General features: G+C 45.8%; 1 protein-coding gene and 1 long non-coding RNA gene across 2 annotated transcripts; one reads left to right on the top strand and one right to left on the bottom strand.

The window, feature by feature from the left end:
- Positions 1-2678: 2678 nt before the first annotated feature.
- Positions 2679-5238, bottom strand: LOC110204177 (uncharacterized). Its single transcript, XR_002323231.2, has 3 exons — positions 5084-5238; positions 4165-4251; positions 2679-3389 (listed from the first exon to the last, which is right to left on the bottom strand). It is a non-coding gene; the product is annotated as an uncharacterized LOC110204177 (long non-coding RNA).
- Positions 5239-5298: 60 nt separating this feature from the next.
- Positions 5299-21547, top strand: LOC110204176 (nmrA-like family domain-containing protein 1). Its single transcript, XM_020980469.2, has 5 exons — positions 5299-5430; positions 7955-8193; positions 13409-13658; positions 15507-15697; positions 20872-21547. Exons 1-5 carry the CDS (start codon positions 5391-5393, stop codon positions 21049-21051), a joined length of 900 nt encoding a protein of 299 aa, XP_020836128.1. The 5' UTR covers positions 5299-5390; the 3' UTR covers positions 21052-21547.
- The last annotated feature ends 480 nt before the right edge of the window (positions 21548-22027 follow it).

Below are 22027 nucleotides of genomic sequence, written 5' to 3'. Positions count from 1 at the left end.
TTTTCTCCCCCTTCTTCCCTGCCCACCCTCCCCAAGACACAACTTGATATAGGCTTTACATTTACATTCCTATTAAACATATTTTCACATTAGTGAAGTTGTAAGTAAAAATTAAAACCAATAGGAGGAACCATCAGAAAGATGAAACAAAACTCAACAGAAGATAAAAATAAGTGAGAGCGATTAGACTTCCATAGTTCTTTCTTTGGATGTGGACAGCATTTTCCATCCCGAGGTCTCTGGAGATGTCTCAGATCCTTGTAATGCTGAGAAGGGTTCAGTTTAACAATATTAGTCATTGCATAACGTGGCTGTTACTGTGTACCAAGTCCTCTTGGTTCTGCTCACTTCGCTCAGCATCAGACCATACAAGTCTTTCCAGATTTTTCTGAAGTCAGCCTGTTCATCATTTCTTATAGCACAATAGTATTCCATTACATTCATATACCACGACTTGCTCAGCCATTCCCCAATGGATGGGCATCCTCTCAATTTCCAATTCTTTGCCACCACAAAAAGAGCTGCTATGACTATTTTTGTACATGTGGGTCCTTTTCCCATTTGTTTGATCTCTTTGGAATATAGCCCTAGAAGTGCTATTGCTAGATCAAAAGGTATGCACATATTTGTAGCCCTATGGGCATAGTTCCAAATTGTTCTCCAAAATGGTTGGATCATTTCACAACTCCACCAACAATGCATTAGTGTTCCAATTTTCCCACATCTTCTCCAACATTTATCATTTCCCTGTTTTGTCATCTTGGCCAACCTGATAGGTGTGATGTGGTACCTCAGAGGTGTTTTGATTTGTATTTCTCTAATCAGTAACGATTTAGAGATTTTTTCATATGACTATAGATGGCTTTAATTTCTTCATCTGAGTACTGTCTGTTCATATCCTTTGACCATTTATCAGTTGGGGAATGGCTTTAATTCTTATAAATCTATCTTAATTCTCTATATATTTTAGAAATGAGGCCTTTATCAGAGAGACTGGTTGTAAAAATTCCTTCCCAACTTTCTACCTTTCTTCTAATCTTAGTTGCATTGGCTTTGTTTGTGCAAAACCTTTTTAATTTAATGCAATCAAAATTATCCACTGTGCTTAAGAAAGCTGATGTTGATACCCAGGATGTGCACCCTGATACTGGCCAAGGGGGAAAAGCAGAAGGTGCTTCACTGTACACAGCCCAGGGCCAAAGGATCTGCTATTGTCCTTTGTCCCTGCCGCGTGCAGGGCTGTCAGAATCCTGGACCCCTCTCCATTACCTTCAGACTGCCCAAGGTGGGTATTTCTGGGGGTAGTTAGCCCAGTGAGGCCTTTCTGCAGGTTTTCCTTAAAGGCCTAAAAAACTGCCTTGAGTCTGGCCCCAGATCAGGAAGGAAGGCATATTCCTCCTTCCCCTTAGTTTTCCCCTTGGATTCCTGAAGAGGCTTTGAGACCTAGAGCGGAAGGCACCTCAAAGGCCATTTGGCCCAACTGATTGACTTTATATATGAGGAAACTGAGGGCCGGAGAGGTCACAGGATCACAGATTGAGTGGGAAGGCACTTCAGAGGCCATGTCGACGGTAAAGAGGATCTGAGATGAGGAAGGCCCCAATCTGAATCTTGTCTGAGATACTTAGACCAGCTGTGCACCTCTGGGTAAGTCACTCATGTCATCTGTAAAATGGGAATAATAATATAATAACAGCACCTACCTCCCAGGGTCTTTGAGAGGATTGAATGAGTTATGTATACAAAGTACTTTGCAAACCTTCAAGTGCCCTGTAAATGCTAGCTATTATTATGTTATGTTATGTTATGTTATGTGACCTGACCTGACATGATATGATATATGTTATATGAGAAAACTGAGGCACAGGGAAGTTGAGGCATAGAATGATAACTCTAGGGCTGGAAGGGACCTCATGAACCCTCTTGGTCAGCCCCTTCATTTTACAGTTGAGGAAACTGAGGCTTAGAATGCTCACAAAATTATAAATCTAGAGCTGGAAAAGATAGGAGATCATCTAGTATAATCCCCTCATTTTACAGATGGAGAAACTGAGGCCCAGGGAGGTCATAGATCATTACTGTAGAGCTGTCAGGGGCTTCAGAGACTGTCAAATTCAGTCCTTTCATCTTACAGAGAACGAAACTGAGACCCCAAGTGGGGAAATTATTTGTCCAGGATCCCATAGGCAGAAAGCATCAGAGACAAGATTAGAACCTATGTCCTTTGACTCCAAAGTCAGTACTCTATGGGCTCACTTTGTGTGGTGCCAAGGCCAATGACGTGGTGCTCTACTCTCCTGTCTTTGGCTAGAGTAGAAGCCGCGCCAGTGCTGCTGGCCATGGATCAGGAGCTCTATCAGACTTTTATTTACAATAACTTTTGCCTACCAGCTCCTTCTAGGAAGGTGGGGAAGATCTTTTCACGGATGTTTTATAAGACATAAAGTATTAAAACTGGAAGGGTCACTGACCTCCTCTTTCCCAGCCACCTCACTTGACTTCCTCCTCATCACCACCATGTACATTTATCTGTTGCTCTAACATTTCCAAAGTGCTTTCCATGACAACCTTGTGGCATACCTGATGCAGTTTAGGGTTTCAGGGGTGCTCGGACCCCCAAATCACAACATGCGGGTCCTGTCCAAAAGAATGTGACCCAAGCCTTCTTTCAGCCAAAGATAAGGTTTATTAGAACATCCATCATATTGGGCAGACTCTTAAGGAGTCTGAACATTAGTAGCTATTGGCTTATTGGCTAGAGTATAAGATTATAAAAATCTAAGCAGTGGCTAGATTATAAGAATCCCAGCATCTTAAGGGAGACAAAATGGACAAGAAAGCCTGTGAGAAGGATGTAGGAGTGGCCATGCAGTTTGGGGTGATGGGAGGAGGGGTCCAAGGAGATGTGGATAGGAGTGGCCAGTAAACTGGGGTGAACAGAACTCCTGGCACCTGGACAATGGAGTCTAACTAGGATTAAGTGTGGGAAATGGCCAGGGGCCATAGGGAGGTAAGACAATGGAGGGGAGATTAGGTATAGCCACAAAGAAAGGCCAGTTGATGGGATTATAGCCTCAGGTGAATGCCAGACATTTGGCCAAGTGGTAAAGTCCAGGGTTTTTCCTTTCTGAGGTCTAGATCCCATCCTCATCACTCCCCCTCGAAGGAATGGGACTGAAATTCTTTTGGGGTAAGGGGCAAAGTGTGGCTTCTGAAACTGCTTCCTGCTGGCAAGGAGTGTAGAGCTGTCCATGCCTTGAGGAGGTCCCAAAGAAGTTGACTGGAACAGAGCACAGGCTGCATCCAAGGAAGGACAAGAGGACATTGGATGGTTCCTGCTGTTTGCTACCAGCTGTAGGTTAATGGCTCCTAGTCTGGAAGACACAAATCTGACAAAAGAAAAAAAGCCTTCAGGGCCCAGATATAAAGCAGTGACTAGATTAGGGCCCAACTGTGAGAGGATGAAACATCCTCAGCTTTGTTTGGATTCAGATAATTCAGTTTTCCAACCATGCAGTATTAAATCCACCTCATAAGCCAGACTCAGGAATAGCCAGGTGGGTAACACTCCCTTTCAAAGGAATATAGTGGAGAAACCAAGCTGGGAGGATCCCAACTTAGACTGAGGCTAAAATTGTCCTCTCAGCTTTTCCTGATGCTGACTTCCCACCAGTATCACCTTCTCTGAGTAGCTTGTGGCATTTCTCTTAGATGGTGAATTATTGATTATCAATGGATTATGACCCATCAGACAACTCAAAAGAAAATCCTACGAGCTTTTCCCTCAAGCAGCAAGTTTCATTAATCACAGCTTAGTAAAAACTTTTCCAGGATTTACATCTCAAACTTAAAATTTGTCCCGGTGTAAAAAGCCAATCATTGGTGATTTCTATGTAATTGCAAATTCTCGGCAAGACAAAACGCAAAGAGGCTTTTTGGCAAGTTTACACATTAAAACAATAACCAATAATCGCCAAATTATGAAAAGTTGCTTGACATAAGTGATACAACAAGTTCACCAATTTGAAACTTGAAACAAACCCATCACCAATCAGGTGACTGCAGTTTTGCGAAATTGTTAAATTCCTTTCCAAATTGCTTTACATAGAGAATCAACATCTCATCATTAACAGTTAAAAAGAAACTTTAAAAGAGGGTGCTTACCCAAGTTCAAAGGCTAGCTTCTTTACCTTGAGCAGGATGAGCTGAACCTGGATGATGCTTCCAGCAAAGGTTGGTCAGGAGATACAGCTGGCCGTCGATGGGGACCCCAGTAGTGAAAGAAAGAGAAACCAGTCAGGTGGAATCAAGAAGCAGGCTGGACAAGACGGAGGCCAACAAACTGGGTGGAGGTGCCAGGGTGATGTGAAAAGGATTGGGCAAGTCAGAGCACATTGGCATTAAGCAGTCTAGATGCAGTAGGATCATCCTGCATCTGGTACTTGAGGGTGGAGTCAGTAAGTCCTTCTACCTCCTCCAGCCTCAGACATCTCCTAACCGTGGGATGTTGGTCAACTTCTCTGGTCCTCAAGGCAGTCCTTAGGGGTTGGAATGCATCTGCCCTGGTGGAAGGAGCACTTATACCAAGAGTGTCCCACGCTGCCCAAATCACCCATTCTGCCAGAATTCTCAGAATTGTGTTATTGTTCAGTTGGTCCAGTCTCATCTGACTCTTCACGACCCCATGTGGGCTTTCTTGGCAAAGGCACTGAAGTGGTTTGCCATTTCCTTTTCCAGCTCATTTTACAGATGAGGAAACTGAGGCAAGCAGGGTTAAGTGACTTGCCCAGGGTCATATAGCTGGTAAAGTGCCTGAGGCAGCATTTGAATTCAGGTCTTCCTGACTCCAGGCCATGCATTCTTTCACTTCACCACCTCTACACTAGCACTAGATAATTTCCCATTTTAACCAATGTTTGCCAACTAGGTGCTAAGCTCAGTTGTTTCTACTCACTTCAAAGAGCATAGTACTTTCTGTGCTTCCTGGATTTGGGAGCCCTAGTGAAAAGCCCTGACCATCTTGCCTTAGTTATATCTACAAGTATGCTTGCTCATTCTTATAGGTGAGGAAATTGAAGCTCACCTAGGTTGCTTGACTGGCCCAGGGTCACACAGTGAAGTGTCCGTGGTAGGATTCAAACCCAGGTCTCTCCTGACTCTTGGCCCAGCCTTCTTTCCACTGTTAATTACTGGAGAAAACTGCAGTATCATGGTGAGTCAGAGAATTCACCTAATCTCTCTTCTTCTGCTCTGCTTGAGAACAAGGCAGGATAGGGCGGAGCAATCTGAGGCCGGACAGTGAAAGGCAGGACTCTCCAGTCTGGTGCTGAAGCTGGACAGGGGCAGACCTTCTCACAGCCTGTCCTTCCACTGATTCTAGGCTCAGCAACATGGCAAGCAAGAAAGTCATCGCTGTGTTTGGGGCAACAGGTAAAAAGAACTTCCTTTTTCCATTGGGGGAAGGTTGTCTGAAGATTTTATTCATGCTTCTGTGGGGGCAGGCTTAGGCTATCTATCATCGGATGACTGTAGGAGCATGGCTTGTGTAAAGAACAGAGGCAGATGAGGCATAGCAGGCACAGGACCTGGGTTCAAATCTTTCCTCTGCTACTTACTACCTGTATGACCTTGGGCAAACCTCTTCACCTCTGCACCTCACTTACTTCACTTGTAAAATGGGAGGTGGTTGGACCTGATGTCCCTGTTCAACCTTGGGCAAGTGTTTAAGAGTTGGACCTCAGTTTCCTCATCTATCAAATGAGGGGGGATGGACTCATTGATCTCTCAGTTCCCTTTCAGTTTTCAAGCTGTGATTCTTCTAGGGACCTTTAACAAAGAATCCACTTGAATTTCTTGTGTTGGCAGCAAGAAGGAGGATTTAATTTGATTTGATTTTAGGAAATGTTCTCAGAAAGAGTTCCCTATCGTATTTTTCTCTCTTTGTTTATTTACTTTGTTCATTTTTTTGTTTTTTGGTGAGGCAATCAGGGTTAAGTGACTTGCCCAGGGTCACACAGCTAGTACATGTCAAGTGTGTCAAGTGTCTGAGGCTGGATTTGAACTCAGGTCCTCCTGACTCCAAGGCCAGAGCTTTATCCACTGCGCCATCTAGCTGCCCCTGTTTGTTTACTTTTTTGGATCATGCCTTGGCTTGTGTAAATCTGTGCTTTATTTGCCAAGGTAGGCTGTGTCTTCAATTCTCTTCTTCCCTTCATTTTCTTAGTTGGAAAAGGAATTAGCAAATGCCTATGTGGGGGATTTGGGGTGAATGGGAAGAGCTAGGAAATGTGTTCTTCTGACAAGAAGCAGTATGGAGTAGTGCACAGAGTGTTGGATTTAGAGACAGAAAGATCTGAGTTTAAATCCCACCTCAGACATTAATAATGTATTGGGAAAGTCACAATCTCTCCAAGCCTCAGTTTCCTCATGTGTAACAGAAATGACAAGGGTAGTACCTTCCTCAAGAGACTGATCACAGATTTAGAGCAGAAAGGGAACTTACAGGTTATTTTACAGTTGGGGAAACTGAGGCAAAGAGAGGCAAAGTGACTTGCCCAGGATCACCTAGCTAGTAAGTATCTGAGGCCAGTTCAAACTTGGTCTTCCTGACTGCAGGTCCAGCTGGAGGGATTCCACAAATGATAGGACAGTGGACTTGACTTTTTCTCTTGGTAAAATTCTTAAACCTGGTTTTAAAGGCATGGTGTGCGTGTTTTTGGCAAAGGAAATGGTGATCACTAAGAGCCAAACATTGCTGTTTATGTGGGTCCTGGAAGATGGCAAGAAGCTTCTGACCCAGCTGGCAAAGCTCTTGGACTTTAGATAGGGGAGCAGAGTGTCCAGGGTGCCAGCTAGCAGTTCCAGAACAGCTGGAGAAAAAAGAAGGCTGGAAGGGGCCCTTTCACCAAATTAGAGCATCAACAGCTCACAGCTCTTTTGATTCCACTGGGTCTTCAAGCTGCTATTTTTTGAGTCTGCAATTTAAATACGGACCCTGCCCTCCCAATTCCCAGGTGTGCTACCTCATGAACTAACACCTTGTGGCTGAGCATCTGAGCAGGATCTGGTGGTACAATGAGCTTCATCCTGCAGCAGAAGAGATTGTGAAATTTTCAGGGTCAATGATCATGGGTCAGAAATGAGTGCCTGCTATAAATCAGGGCTTGATTTGTTTTTTGGACTTAGGAAAGTTATGGGAAAATGCTAACAAGGCAGATTAAAAGTTAAAATGTTGCTTTTATGCACTCCTCACTCCACCCCACCCAGCCTGGTTGTTAAACATTTGCCAACACACTCTGATAGGGCTGCATAAACATTGCTGGAGCTTAGCAGGAGGGGAATACAAGGCTCAGGGAATGAAGGCATTACCAGTCTGGGAAATGTAGGCTACTGCTGCTGCTGCTGCAGCTAATAAGCAGAAAAATAACTAGCATTTGTAAAGTGCTTTACATGAAGATTTCATTTGAGCCCTCTTCCCCCATGCCCCTGGCTGCTACTCCCCATAGGAGGGCTGGAGCAGAGTGGGGAGGTCGGAGGTCCCAGAGGACGGATGGGGCCCCCAAAAGGAGGAGTCCAAGACAGATTTGTTCTATCCTTTTTATATAAGTGGGGGCCAGGGTAGGAAGAGTTGGGATGTAATGCTCCAATCCATCCCATTAGTAGTGTTTGTATTATTGGCTCCATTTTATGGATAAGGAAACAGAGGATTAGAAAAGTAGAATAATTTAACACAAGTAACAATTATTGGTACAAACACACCAATCCCAGGATTCCTGACCCTAAGCCAAGTGTTCTGAGAGCCTCCCTTTCTGATTCCTCATACACACACACACACACACACACACACACACAACCTGTATATATACAAACACACACACATATGTATGCATGTTTATTCATTCCTTCATTTCTCAAGACATTTGTTCACTTTTAAATTGATTTTCTTCCTCACCAGGTTCTCAGGGTGGTTCTGTTGCTAGAGCCATTTTGGAGGACAAAGACTTTTCTGTAAGAGCATTGACTCGGGATGTGACCAGACCTGCTGCCCTGGCCCTTCGAGACCTGGGAGCTGAAGTGGTGAAGTGTGACCTGAATGACCAAGAGGCTGTGAAGGGAGCATTAAAAGGCGCCTATGGTGCCTTCCTGCTGACCACCTACTGGGAAGACTTTAGCAAGGAGAAGGAAGTGCAGCAGGTAGGGAATAGGGGTATGTCCATCAAAGAAGGGGCTCTAGAGCTCGGGCAGCCCCTGTCCAGTGCTGAAGAGCAGGGGTCTCATGCCCCAGTAAGAGTCCAATCTACATTTGTAAACTCTCAGGACTTTACTGTCTTGTGCCCAAAGCTGATGCTTCTCATTCTAATCAGAACAAGAAGTGTTGATAAGGCAGGATTCCATCCTGTTGAGCTTATCTCTCCCCACAGAGGTGCACTGGCACCTGGAAAGGACAAGTTCTGCCTCCTGATTGGTTCCCAATGAGTGGGGCTACTCCCAGGACAGTCGACCAGCTGGGACTTATGAGGATGGTCTTATTCTAAGTCCTTTGTACTGGCCTGTAAGTAAGAGTGATAGGAAGACAGACTACTCTTGTCCCTTTTGCTTTTTTCTTAGTATATGGCATAGGAGAAGGGATTTCTCTTTTTTTCCCTACCCCACTAGGAGCATTGATGGGGACTTTCAGTACCATCACATGGCTGGAATCAACATGTGCTCAGTGTAGCCAAAGAGGAAAGTGCCTAAGAATGGATTTCCCCACCTAAGAGATGGTGGTGCTTGGGGCTCTGGGAGAGTCCCTACAGGAACACATGGTGGATGCAGTGTGTACCTGCCCACTTGGCCTGAGAAGGGAGCTAGGTCGTTCTGTTTTTTTAGCTTCTATTTTCCCCCAGTTACATGTAAAAGCAATTTTTAGCACTTGTTTCAAAATGTTGAGTTCCAAATTCTCTCCCTTCCTTCCTTCCTCCCCACCCCTCCCCCCACCTTCATTAAGAAGGCAGGCGATTTGATCTAGGACTACACACTACGTGTATAGTCCTGTAAAACATATCCCTAATAGTCCTGTTGTGAAAGAAAACAAACAATGACAACAACAAAAACTCAAGGAAAAAAAGAAAGTAAAAAAAGCATGCTTCAATCTGTATTCAGATACCATCAGTTCTTTCTCTGGAGATGGATAGCATGTTTCATCATTAAATCCTTTAGAGTTGTCTTGGATGGTTGTATTGCTGAGAATAGCCAAGTCCTTCATAGTTGATCATCCCACAATATCGCTGTTACTTTGTACACAGTACATTTACTTAGTATCAGATCATCTAAGGCTTTCCAGGTTTTCCTGAGAACATCCTGCTCATCATTTCTCATAGTAAAATAGTATTCCTTTGTAATCACATAGCACAATTTGTTCAGCCATTCCCCAATCGATGGCTTCCCCCAACTTTACCCACAGAAAACGCTATAAAGAGCTAGTTGTTTCCTGAACAACCCAATCTCCTGTGTAGAAGAGGAGAGATTTCAAATCTTCTAGGCATCGTTGTCCCAGAATCTAGTCTTCTGCCCACAAAGGGAAGATTTGTTGCCCCCACCAGCCATGAGTGTTGCCTCATGGATGAGCTAAGTTCAAGTATTCAAAGTACTGGTCTTTTAGAGAGGGGAGGATAACTTCTAGGTAACTTTGCACCTGGGAAAGAGAAGAATCGATTTACCCATGTGGCTTCTGTGGCTGGAGGATCAATGAGGGGGGCTCATGATTTGGGGAAGCAAGAGAAAAGGACCTTGCCATCCCTCTATTACAGGCAATGCAAGTCCACGGGGAAAGGGGATTGCTGTCTAGAAGGTTCAAAGAAAAGCCTAACCCACAAAGTGGCAGTACAAGTCTCTCTCTCTCTGTCTCTCTCATTCTCTCTGTCTGTCTGTCTGTCTGTCTGTCTGTCTGTCTCTGTCTGACTGTCTCTCTCTGTCTGTCTGTCTGTCTCTCTGTCTCTCTCTCTTTGTCTGACTGTCTCTCTGTCTGTCTGTCTGTCTCTCTCTCTCTCTCTCTCTTTCTGTCTCTCTCTCTCTCTCTCTTTCTCTCTCTCTCCCTCTCTCTCTCTCTCTCTTTCTCTCGCTCTCACTCTCGCTCTGTCTCTCTATCTTTCTGTGTCTCATCTATCTATTATCTATTTATCTGTATCTCTCTGTCCCTTTGTCTATCTTTCTTATCATCTCTATATGTCATTCCTCTATCTGTTCTCTCTCTCTCTGACTATTAGAACTTTGTGGAAGGGAGAGATTTCACTGGAGTGAGATAAAGGCTTAATGTGAAGTATTACCCTGAGTTCTTATGTGGGAATTGTTGATGCTATTACAAACATTTAGGGAAAGTTGGACCTTAGCTATGTCTAAGTTGTATTTGGATTCCTTGGAGCAAACTCCAGGTAGAAGCATAATAAGTAAGAAAAAAACATATGCCTAGGTCAGTTCCCAGAGCTGGTGTGCCCAAGCTTGGAGGGCTTTAGGGCACTTTGGGTCAAGAATTACACGAATGATTAGAAATATCCCATAGGACTCTGCTTGGGATCCAGCCCCTCCCTAAATCCTGTGTCACTTGTGATTCTGTGCAAGGGAGAGAGAGAGCTACCAAATATGTAGTCTCTATTAGTCTCGAGTCGGGAAGTGCATGTCTTGGCTTGAGTGAAGGAATCAAAAAATGTAGTGGAATAATACCTCATTTATGCACAGCAGGGGAAATGACGGCTGTATTTTCACTAGCCTCTAACTAAAATGTAGCATATCCTTCGATTATTTTAAACGTGGTTCCCAGAAGGGGCCCCTAGGCTTCCCCAGCCTTTCCAAGGGGTTGAAGACACACAAAAAGACAACACTTGCTCTCCAGTCATTTATCTTCGTTACCTTGAATAGTTTTTCGTTTTTTAAAAAATCTTTAAGTAGCTAAAGGCTGCCCTGCTAAGGTCAGAGGAGAGTTGGCTTTGAAGCTCAAAAGACCAAGGCCTCCCAGCGCCCTAGGAAACTCCCTAAAATGATAAATTGCAGAGAAAGTGCCAGAAACTGAATGTGATAGACAGAATTCCCTGCAATCAATATCTTCACAGGTCCAGTCTTCATCTTCATTGTTAGTGAAAGGGAAACTGAGGAATCCATACAATCAAGTTTGTGCACTTGCTCAGAGGAAAGCCCTCAGGCCTTGCTGAAAGCCCTCAGACTCTGAAAGCTCATCCCTCCTGAAGGCTGGGAGCTGTCCTAGAAAAAGAAGGTTTAGGAAGCCTGGTTGTAGATCCAGGAAGGGAGCTCAGAAGCCATCCAGTCCAATCGTCCCATTTGATAGATGAACAGGAAACGAAATGACTCGCCCAAGGTGAAACAAGGTGCAAACATGTGCTCTGATATTTCCCAGTCGTGTGATCTTAGGCAAGTCATTAAATTTCTCAGATTGAGTTTCCTCATCTGTAAAATGGGGCTAATAATCCCCATGTCTGAGTTGGCAGGAACCTTAGGAGTGATTTAGTCCAGTCTGTGTCATTTCCAAGCAATGGGAGGAGGGGTCACTTCCCCTGTGCACAAAGGCCTCTAGTGTGGGCTGCCTTAGGATCCTGGGGTCATACCTTTGGGGCAGAGAAGAACTTTAGAGGTCTTCAGGTGCATCCCTTCACATTTTACACAGGAGAAAACTGAGGACAGAAGTGTGCTCCAAGTTGTAGAAGACAGCAGGCTTCTGAGGAAGATTTTGAACTATGTAATAATGACAGTCATGGCCGGCATTTCTCTTGACATTAAGGCTTCCAAAGTCCTCTATGTGTTATCTCACTTGATCCTCACCACAATCCTAGAAGGCAGAGTAGGTGCTGTTATTACTGTCCCCATTTTACGAATGAGGAAACTGAGGCTGAGAAAGGCCAATCAACCTGCCCAGGATCACACAGCTAGTAAGTGGCTGAGGCAAGTTTTGAACTCAGTCAGGTCTTCCTGACTCCCAGTATGGCACACTACACACTTTGCCACTGCCTGAATCCTGAATCCTACCAGTCCTTTCTTCAAATCCTTTGAACTCTGCTCTCTTCAAATCTGGCTTGCATGACTCACCCTGCCTGGCTTTTCTCCTGCTCCCTCACAGCTTCTTAGATAGAGTAATTATTTCTCCCCAAGGCTCCCATCACATCTACCCTAGCAACCAGTTCCTTCTGGGTGATAAGAATGAGACCCTGGCAGGGTTGTTGTGGTGAGGAAGCTGTTTGGTAAACCTTTAAGGAAAAGTTGAAGAAATGGGGTATGATTTCATCAGCTTCGAGATGGCCCACATGAGGAAACCCCTTGGGTCACAGCAGGTTGGCAGCTTTTCTGCCATTTGTCATCCGTGAGAATTGCCTAGAACACTTGGAGGTTAAATGATGAAAATCCGGGGCTCACTACCTGGATGTGTCAGAGGTGGGACTGGAACCGAGTTTCTCCTGGTTTCCGAGGCCAGGCAGGCTGACGTTCATAAACCTGAAAGTGCTACAGAAAGGTGGACTATTTTGTGAATGATGCTGTCATCCATCAGTGAGACCATTTTCATTAGCACATTGCTGGGCACAAAGTAAGTACGTAATAAATGCTTGTACCCTTCTCTCCCTCCTCCACACCCTTTACCAAGCTCCTTTGGGAGAGGACAGTCAGGAGGTCTCTGACTTACTGATCTGAAAGCTCTTTGAACTTTGTACTTCTTTGTACTATGTCTTATGAATCTTTATCCCTTGCTCCGCGCCCCCCCCCGAAAAGAAGCCTAGCACCCTTCCCTGGGTGGAGTACTGTGAGGTCTCCATTCCTTCAAATAATGAATTCCCTAAAGTAGCTGCACGTATTCAAATTCATAGTATGTGAAAGTTGTACTTATGTAAAATAAAGTCTTTAGTTCTAGCCCAATGGTATGATGAGAGGCGAATTCAAATAATGCATTCATTGCCACATTTGTGGACTCGAGCTTTTTCTTCGGTTTTCAGTTTTCTGCTTCTTCTCCCTCCCTCCCTTCATCTCTCCCTGTTGGGTTTTCCGTGGCCCCCATTGGGATGGGGCTTGGTCCTGGCATTTCATTGGCCCAGGAGGAACTCTCTCCACCAAGCAGATGGGCACCTGCTCCCAAATTCATAGTCTTCCAGAGTTAGCAGCCTGGGGGATGAGAAGTGAATGCCCTGCCAGGGGGCCCCAGGCAGGAAGCATGAGAGGCAACTTGAACAACTCCAAGGCCAGCCATCTCCAATTGCCACATTGTTGCTGCTCTTCTTTTGTTATTACTCTTACTCTCTCTTATCTGGTGGGGTTTCATGAGGATGATAATACTCAGAAAACAGATGTGAAAGCAGTAACTTTGAAAAATGAGAAAACAGGAATTAGCATAAAAGCAATGGAAAATTCCTTGTATTTTCATATCTTTGGTTCACAGGGGAAAATCGTAGCCGATGCCAGTAAAGAGCTGGGCTTGAAGCACGTGGTATACAGTGGCCTGGAGAATGTCAAGAAGTTGACCAAAGGGAAACTGGAGGTGCCACACTATGATGGCAAAGGAGAGGTGGAAGAATACTTCTGGAATCTCGGCGTGCCCATGACCAGCGTCAGGGTACCCGCCTACTATGAAAACTTTCTAAAAGGCTTGAAGCCAGTGAAGGCATCTGATGGCGACTACTACAATTTGGGTATGTTCGAAAATGGCTGTGAGAGGCAGCAGGGATCAGCGCTATGCCTTCATTCATTTATTCATTCATTCATTCATTCATTCATTCATTCATTCATTCAATATTTAGTGAGAGGCAGTATGATTGTTAGTGGACAGAGGACTGCATTTGAACTCTGAAAGCCTTGGATTCATATTCTACCAGACACTTGCTGGCTGAGTGACCTTGGGCAAGTCTCATCACTTCCTCACCCCCTCTGGGGTCCCTTCTGGATCCCTTCTAGTCTCTGATCCCATGCAAGGCCCTGGTGGGGTGAGGGAGGGAGGTGCAAAGATGTATAAAACACATGGGAGGCAGTGTCCGCTAGTGGAAAGAGCCCTGGATTTGGGGTCTGAGGACTAGGTTCAAATCCTGCCTCTGAGACTTACTATCCATGTGACAGTGGCAGGTCACTTAACCTTCTGGGTCTCAGTTTGTTCATCTGTAAAATGAGGGAGGCCTCTGAGGTCTTTTCCAGCTCTGTGTTCTTCTCAGTCACTTAAGCTCCCTGTGCCTCAGTTTCCTCCTCTGTACAATGAGTGGGGTTGGCCTCTGAGGTCCGTTTCAGGCCTAGATCTGGGACCTTAAGATCTGGGACCAGCAGCTGGTCTCAGCCTGAGACCAGTCAAAGCAGAAGAGAGCCAGGATAAGGCACTCAACGCTTTGCTTAGTAAATATTTTGGAATGAATGAATCCGTGAATGATCTGCTACCCTTTCCTGGGCTACCCCAGGCCTCGGGAACTTCCAGACTGCAGAGATGCCAAAGTTGCCTCTAATGAGTCAAGAAGAGGTTTTTAAGTGTCACTATATCAATCAATCTATAGTTGCTAATCTATAAATATATTGGTCTACGAATGCTAATAACCCAGCCCCACAGCTGGGCTACGTCCTGTGGGTACAAAGATGAAGCCTCTCCTCCGAAATCACTGCCCTTTAGGGGCTGATGTTCTAATGGAGGAGACAAGAGGAACAACAGACTTGTGTCCTGATGTGGAATTGGTCCAGGTGTTTGACAGGGTCTCCCTCAGCATTGTATGGTGAGCTTCCTGCCTCTGACATCACAGGTGGGTAGGGTGGGGAGCATGGATGAGCCAGGCTGTAAGGAAGATTCCCCATTATGGGGGCTGGTGGGGGAACTAGACAGGAACTAGAGCTGAAGGCTCCCAGTAGCCATCTGGTCCACTTCCCCCTTTTACACAGGAGAAAACTGAGGCCCAGGATGCTAAAGGGACTTGACCAATGTCTGAAGTTTGGAGTCAGGTCCTCTGGCTCCAGAGGCAGTATCTTTCCCCTTTACCACACTGCCTCCTATAGGTCAGCTGTAGCACACAGACAGCCTGTGGCCAGAGAGGCTGGCCCCAGAAAAGTCAGAGGTTCCTCGGGGGACACTTTTCGTTTTGAAGGACTCTCTCTCCCCCATGCCTGGAACGCACTCCCTTCTTCCCTCTGCTTCTTAGGCTCTAGTTCACTTTAAAGCTTAGCTCAGGGACCACTACCTGCGGTGCCCCTCAGGTGCTTGTGCCCCCACGTGCCCCACCAATTACCTTGCGTTTATTGTGTGCATGGTTTGTTTCTCCCAATAGAGGGCAAGGTCCCAGGAGGCAGAGACTTCCAGGCTTTTGTCCACGCAGCCTTAGGGCCTAACCCAGCTACTGCCCCAGAGAGCTAGAAGCAAATGCTCATTGATGGACTGTGATCTCCTACCTGTGTGAGGCTTTTAACCCCTTATGGTGATCCAGCCCACACTGCATCTGAGTGGCCAATGGGCTCTGGGAGGAACGTGCTGTGGGAGGGTCTGTTGTAATTGATTGTTCTTCTGTGTTGGCCAGTGGTGCCTATGAAGGACATCCCCATGGATGGCATCTCTGTTGCTGACGTTGGACCGGCGGTCGTTAGTATCTTCCGATCCCCAGAAGAGTTCCTGGGCAAGGCCGTGGGTCTCAGTGCAGAAGCCCTGACAGTTCAGCAGTATGCAGACATCCTGTCCAAGGTCTTGGGGAAAGTGATTAAAGACGCCAAGGTGAGCCTTGACAGGCCAGAAACAACAGTGCTTGTGGACCCCTTTTCTCCTACTTGAGGGGAAGCATCTGTTCACCTGGGAATTCTGGGAAAGTCTGTGGGTGGGGACAAGCCAGTCATTGTTAGTGGGTGATTGATGATGGGATTTCATAGGTAATGGGGAAGAATCCTTGTACTTTAAGAATTAGTAATAGGGGCAGCTGGGTGGTGCAGTGTATAGAGCACTGGCCCTGAAGTAAGGAGGACCTGAGTTCAAATGTGGCCTCAGTGACCCTGGCCAAGTCACTTAACCCCAATTGCCTAAGAATAGTAATAAAAAAAGAGAGAATTAGTAATAGCTAACGTTTATATCAAGGTTTAAGATTCACTAAGTGCTTTGCATATATTAGTTCCTTTGAGCGTGACAGTGACTCTGTGAGGCAGAAGCTATAGCAGCCCCCATTTTACCAATGAGGAAGCTGAGGGAGGTTGAGCGACTAAACCCACCTTCATAACCTGTTCCACCTTACAACCACCTTCCACCTTATAACCTCAGCCCAGGTACCCTTTGCTCAGCCTTCCTGGCATCTTGGCTGTTCCAGGAACAAGACCCTCCATCTCTCAGCTCCAGACATTTTCTCTGGCTGTCTCCCATGTCTGGAACGGTGTTCCTTGTCATCTCCACCTACTGGCTTCCTTCGAGTCTCAACTAAAGTGCCATGTACTGTAGGAAGCCTACCCCAATCTCTGTAAATTCTGGTGCCTTCTCTCTCTTATTTACTTCTTTATTTATTTTGTAGATAGCTTGTTTGTATATATTTGTTTGCTTATTGTCTCCCCCCCCCCATTAGATTGTGAGCTCCTAGAGGGCAGGAAGTATTTGTGTTTTTGCCTTTCTTTGAGTTCCCAGAATTTAGCATAGTACCTGGCACTTACATAGTGGGCATTTAATTACATTATTTAATATATTTGTTCACTCACTGATCCATGGATGCATTCATTCATTTTGCATTCCTTCATTCATGTTTCCTTCCTTCACCCACTCCATTCATTCATTAATTCATTGGCTCATGCATTTAGGCATGCATTGATTCTTTCTAGACCCGGGAGGCTACATGTAACTGGGAGCTGGAATGTTCTGAAGGAGTGGCCTAGCTGGGATGGCTGGAGCCAGAGCATGAAGGACTTTAAGTGAGCAGCAGAGGAGCATGCATTTTATTTTGGGGGCAGTAAAGAAGCTTCATACTTTGGCCACATCATGAGAAGATGGGACTCATGGGAAAAAAACAAAACGAGCAAAAACCCAAACCTGATGTCGGGAAAGATTGAAGACAAAAGGAGAAGGGGAAGGTAGAGGATAGAAGCAATGAACATGAGTTTGGACCGTCTTTGGGAGATAGTGGAGGATAGAAGGGCTTGGCCTGCTATGGTGCAAGGGGTCATGAAGAGTCAGCCCTGACTGAATGACAGAAGCACAAGGCTTTTAAAAGAGGGCTTTTTGAGTGGAGGAGTAAAATGGTCACACTGCTTACTGCTGTGGGTGTCTGCCAGGCTGTGATTACCCGACACAGGCCTTTGTGATAAACATGGCCTTCAGGGCTGGATTCCATCATCTATAAGGTCCCTTCTGATTCTGAGATCACATAAGGATCCCAAAAGCCGAATTATCCGTTTGGGTTTTCAACAATGAACAATGACCATAGTTTTAAAAGGCTTGAGAGACTGGATCTGGCCACATGGTGGCGCCCCAACCCCAGCAGTGAGCCAGCCTCTGGTCTTCCATTTAAAGTTTTTTGTGGTGTGTGGGCTAGTCTACTGGCCTAGAAATGGCAAGGAAAGCTGTGACTCTTTTAGGCACTTCTGCTGACCCTTCTGGAAGGCTGTTCTTGCCTTAACAGAGAGCCAGAGGCATCTGTGCACGGACAAGTGAGTCCAGGAGCAAGGCTCTCACTTCTTTGAGGCTTACAAAGCGTGTTAGTGCAAGGCATGTTATCTCCACGTTGCAGATGAAGGAATTAAAGTATAGGGAAGGCCAATGGTCACAAAGATGGCGAATGCAGAGGCAGTGTGACAGAGCCATAGCTCTGAATTCAAATCCCTCCTCTGCCACTTGACTCTCTGTGAGACCTGGGGAAAGTAATTTTACCTTTTGGGGCCTCAGTTTACTACCTTGTGAAATGAGAACATTGGACTGGATGGTCTCTAAGGTGTCTTTTGGGGCAGCTTGTGGCTGGGGGGATAGAATGCAGGGCCTGGAGTCAAGAAGACTCCGAGTGCTGGGTACCCAGAAACCACTCAGGCCATTGCCTGACTTGGTTCTGATGTGGAGAGGAGGCCAATGGAAGCAGTGTCTCATTAATAAGCAGCTGGAGCGCTGCAAAAGCAGATTTCTCAGGACAGGCAAACGAATGGTATCTGAACACTCTCCCAGGCTTTTTGCATGGAGAAAAATGATTTGCATTATGAAAGGATCATAACTTGACATTTGGAAAGGGATCTCCAAGGCCATCTAATCCAACCCCCTTGTTTTACTGATGGGGAAACTGAGGCCTGAAGAGGGGAAGAGACGTCAGTCATGGACATGGAGCTGAAAGGGACCTCACAGTCTATATTGTCCAGCCCTCTCATTTTACAGAAGGGAAAACTGAGGCCCTGAGGTCCCGCAGGAAGTGTCAAAGGAAGGAACAGAACCTTCCAAGGCCTCAGTTTCCAAATCTGCAAAATGAGCTCCTTGTGGCATTATCTCTAGGACCCTAAACTGGAGCCACAATGAATGGAAGGCATTGAATCTGGGGACTAGGAAATCACTGGAGACTAGGAAATCACTGGAGACCTCGGGGAGAGCAAAGGCAAGACCCGAGGTGGGGGACGAGGCAATGCAGGCTTAGTGTGGGACAGCTTTGCTAGGACTTTATGAGTGAAGGAGGAGGGAGATAGGAGGAGAGAGGAGCTGGAAGAGGTAGAAAGAGGGCAGGAGTGGAGACTGTGCCTGGGCAGGTTTGCAGGCAGACAGAAGGAGTCAGCAGAGAGGGAGGAAGTGAAGATGCCCCAGGAAGGAGGGATGGATTGTGGGAAAGATTCTGGGGGAAGCAGGAGGGAGGAGGAGTGGGGCCCAGGCAGAGACAGGAGCCCTAAAGAGGAGTGGGGCTTCCCATTTTGCACCATCTCCTCCTATTGGGATGTAAACTCCTTAAGGGCGGGGATTGTCTGCATCCTTAGCACTTAGCAAAGTGCCTTTATATATAGTAAGTGCTTAGTAAATCTCTCTCTCTCCTCTCTCTCTCTTTCCCTCGTTTCTCCCTCTCTGTTTTTCTCTCTGTCTTTCTCTCTTTCCCTTCTTGTAAATAGAATTTTATTTTAAGATTTTGAGTTCCAAAATTTTTTCCCTCCCTCCCACCATCCCTGCCCTTTCCCTAAGACGGCAACCAATCTGATATAGGTTATACACGTGCAATCAGGTCACACATTCTCCTTCTCTTCTCTCTCTCTGTGCAACTCTCTTCTTCTTTTCGCTTTCCCGATGTCCCTTTCTGTCTTTCTCTTTCTGTTTCTCTCTGACCATGCTGAGAAGAGGGGTAGGGAGGACATTCCAGGGGAAAGGAAGAGAGTCAGCACAGGCACAGAAGGTCATTAATCCAGAAGTAGGAGGAACCTTAGAGGGCATTAGGTTCAATCTCCTCATTTGAAAGATGGGGAAACTGAGGCCCATGCAGATGAAGTGATTTGTCCAAAGTCTCACAGGCCATCGCGTCAGAGGTAGGATTTGTTTGAAGGTAGGTTCTCAGACTCCAGGGCCAATGCCATGATGTCAGGTGCAGAGTAGCCCAGTTTGGCTGGCTCAGGGTGCAGGCAGAGGGGAGCAATACAGCACGTAAGGCTCAGAAAGATGGTGGAGGCCTTTGAATTCTGGGTAAAGGACTTTGAGCTTTACCCCGTGGGCAATGGGAAGCTATTGAAGGACTTTGATGAGAGGAGTGGCTTGACTAAATCTAGGTAAAAGGGCAGTTAGGCTGGTAGCAGAGTAAAGAGTGGATTGGAAGGAGGAGAGAGGAAGCTAAGGCAGGAAGCAGGTGAATGGTCCTGGGGAACTCTACTGAGATGGTGGGAATGGAGGAGAAGCGAGCCGGGACAGGGACATTGTGAGGGACTAGCAAGAGGGCTTAGTAACTGCTACCATGTGAGTGCTGAGGGAGCACGGTCAAAGAGAAGAAGGCTTTACAAACGGGAGATTGGATGAAGGAATGGTAGCTCCCTAGGCAGAGGGGGAAGTCAGAGGCTCAGGTTTAGGAAGACATTACACAATGGGGTCACTTTTCAACCTGTGGAGCTCAAATCCGGGTGATACTTGTGTGTGTGTGGTGGGGGGGGCGGGCCGGTGGTGGTAGTGAAGATGAGAGCAGAGGTCAGGAGAGAGATCAGGGCTGGAAATACAGGTCTGTGTCTTCTGGGGAGAGCTGCTAGTTGCAGCTCTGATAATGAGCCTGGAATGGACTGTTAAAGGCAAAGGAGTAGAGGGAGAGGAGAAAAGGCCCCAGAGAGTCTTCAAGGGGAGTCTGGAAGACTATTTGTCTGCTTGTCTATAGAGGGAATTCTTGCTTTGGGTGTGACCTGGGCCAGGTGACCCCTGAGGTCCTCTTCCACAGCTGATATTCAAGTGAGATTTGGCTTGATAACAATCCAGTGTGTGAATCTTTCATTGGCACTGTTTGGAACTTGGCCAATAATGTTTCTTTCTAAAATGTTCTTCAAAAAAAAAATATGTGTCAGTGGGCAAGTTGCTTCTGGCTTAGTTTCCCCAACTATAAAATGAAGGGGTTCAACTAGATGGCTTCTGAGGTCCCTTCTAGGTCCCTTTAAAGACAGATCTTGTGATCCCTCACTTGCTACCTATGCATCTTTGGGCAAGCCAATGTACCACTCTGTGCCTCAGTTTCCCCATCTGTAAAATATGGAGGTGGACTGAATGTCTTCTAAGATCTCCACCTGCTGTAAATCTACAATCTTGTGATCTCATCAACAAACACTGACACAGATGAACATTTCCATAGACAAAGAACAGAAAAGGAGAATTACATGAAACTATAAATCTCGATTACATACAACTTACCTTTAAAAAATGTGTATCCTAAATTTAACATGCTAGCAGGGTAGTAACGTTTCCTGCTGTGCTCTCTTTCTCTCTCTTTTCCTTCACAGATCACCCCAGAAGCTTATGAGAAGCTGGGATTCCCTGGAGCCCAGGAACTTGCTAACATGATGCGCTTCTTTCACATGAAGCCAGACAGAGATGTGAAGCTCACACACAGGCTCCACCCCAAGGTCAAGAGTTTCTCCCAATTTGTCTCAGAGAACAAAGAGGCCTTCAAGGACCTATAGGAAGAAGCATTCAAGCCAGTTTGGTGTGGCCAACTTCCTCCATGACAATGTGGCACCGTGGCCAGAGTGCTGCATTTGCAGGGAGATCTGGGTTCAAATCCTGACTTTGCCACTAACAACCTGTGACCTTAGGCAGTTTCTTGACCTTTCTGGGCCTCAGTTTCCCCATCTGTACAATGAGGGGGTTGCACTAGGTGGTGTTTTCCAGCTCTAAATGGTACTGTGATCCTCTTATAGGTAGAATGGGCTAAAGTTTGAACTGACTCAAACCAATCCAGCAGAAAGTGATTTCTTTACATTATGAAAAGAGAACACTGGAAGTGTTCTCATCATTGGTGAATATTATTATAATTTACATATATTCACACAATTTACCAGGGGCTGTGGGGCATGATGGGTGGATAAAGGGCTAGATTTGTCATCAGGGAATCATAGATTTAGGTTTAGAAAGGGACTTATAGTTCATGTAGTCTGAGGCCCAGAGATGTGGAGTGAGTCGGCAAGGTCATACAGATAATAGTAGCAGAGCTGGGACCCGAACCCAGGTGACTCCAAATTGGACACTTCCACTGTGCCATGTTAGGAAGGCTCATATTCAAATCCTGCCCCTGAAATCACAAGTGGCTTCACCTTTTTTGAGCATCAGTTTGCATATGTAATATGACAATGATTATACTTGTATACAGGGTTGCTGTGAGGCTTGGATGAGAATCATGTCTGTAAAATGCTTTACAAACATTAAAGAGTACATTATCTGTATTAGTCTTCTCCTCCTTCTCACCTCGTCCTCCTTTTGTCTTCTTCTTCTCTCCTTCTCTTCTTCCTCCTCCTCCTCTCTCTTCATCTCTCCTTCTCCTCCTTCACTTTCTCCTTTTTCTTCCTCTTCCTTTCCTCCTCCTCTCTTCTTCTACCTCTTCCTTTTCTTTTCTTCCTTCTCCTCCTCCTCTTTCTCTTCTGCCTCCTCTTCCTCCTCATC

Source organism: Phascolarctos cinereus, unplaced genomic scaffold, assembly GCF_003287225.1.
Source record: "Phascolarctos cinereus isolate Bilbo 61053 unplaced genomic scaffold, phaCin_HiC Scaffold_126;HRSCAF=687, whole genome shotgun sequence".
NCBI lineage: Eukaryota > Metazoa > Chordata > Mammalia > Diprotodontia > Phascolarctidae > Phascolarctos > Phascolarctos cinereus.
This window is presented reverse-complemented; position numbering and strand designations above follow the sequence as displayed.

What these genes read in the sequence shown, in the direction of transcription:
- LOC110204176 (XM_020980469.2), top strand. Translation starts at nt 5,391, where the DNA reads ATGGCAAGCAAGAAAGTCATCGCTGTGTTTGGGGCAACAG. An exon ending in CGCTGTGTTTGGGGCAACAG is followed by an intron (nt 5,431 to 7,954) that starts GTAAAAAGAACT and finishes CTTCCTCACCAG; the next exon opens with GTTCTCAGGGTGGTTCTGTT. An exon ending in TGGCGACTACTACAATTTGG is followed by an intron (nt 13,659 to 15,506) that starts GTATGTTCGAAA and finishes TGTGTTGGCCAG; the next exon opens with TGGTGCCTATGAAGGACATC.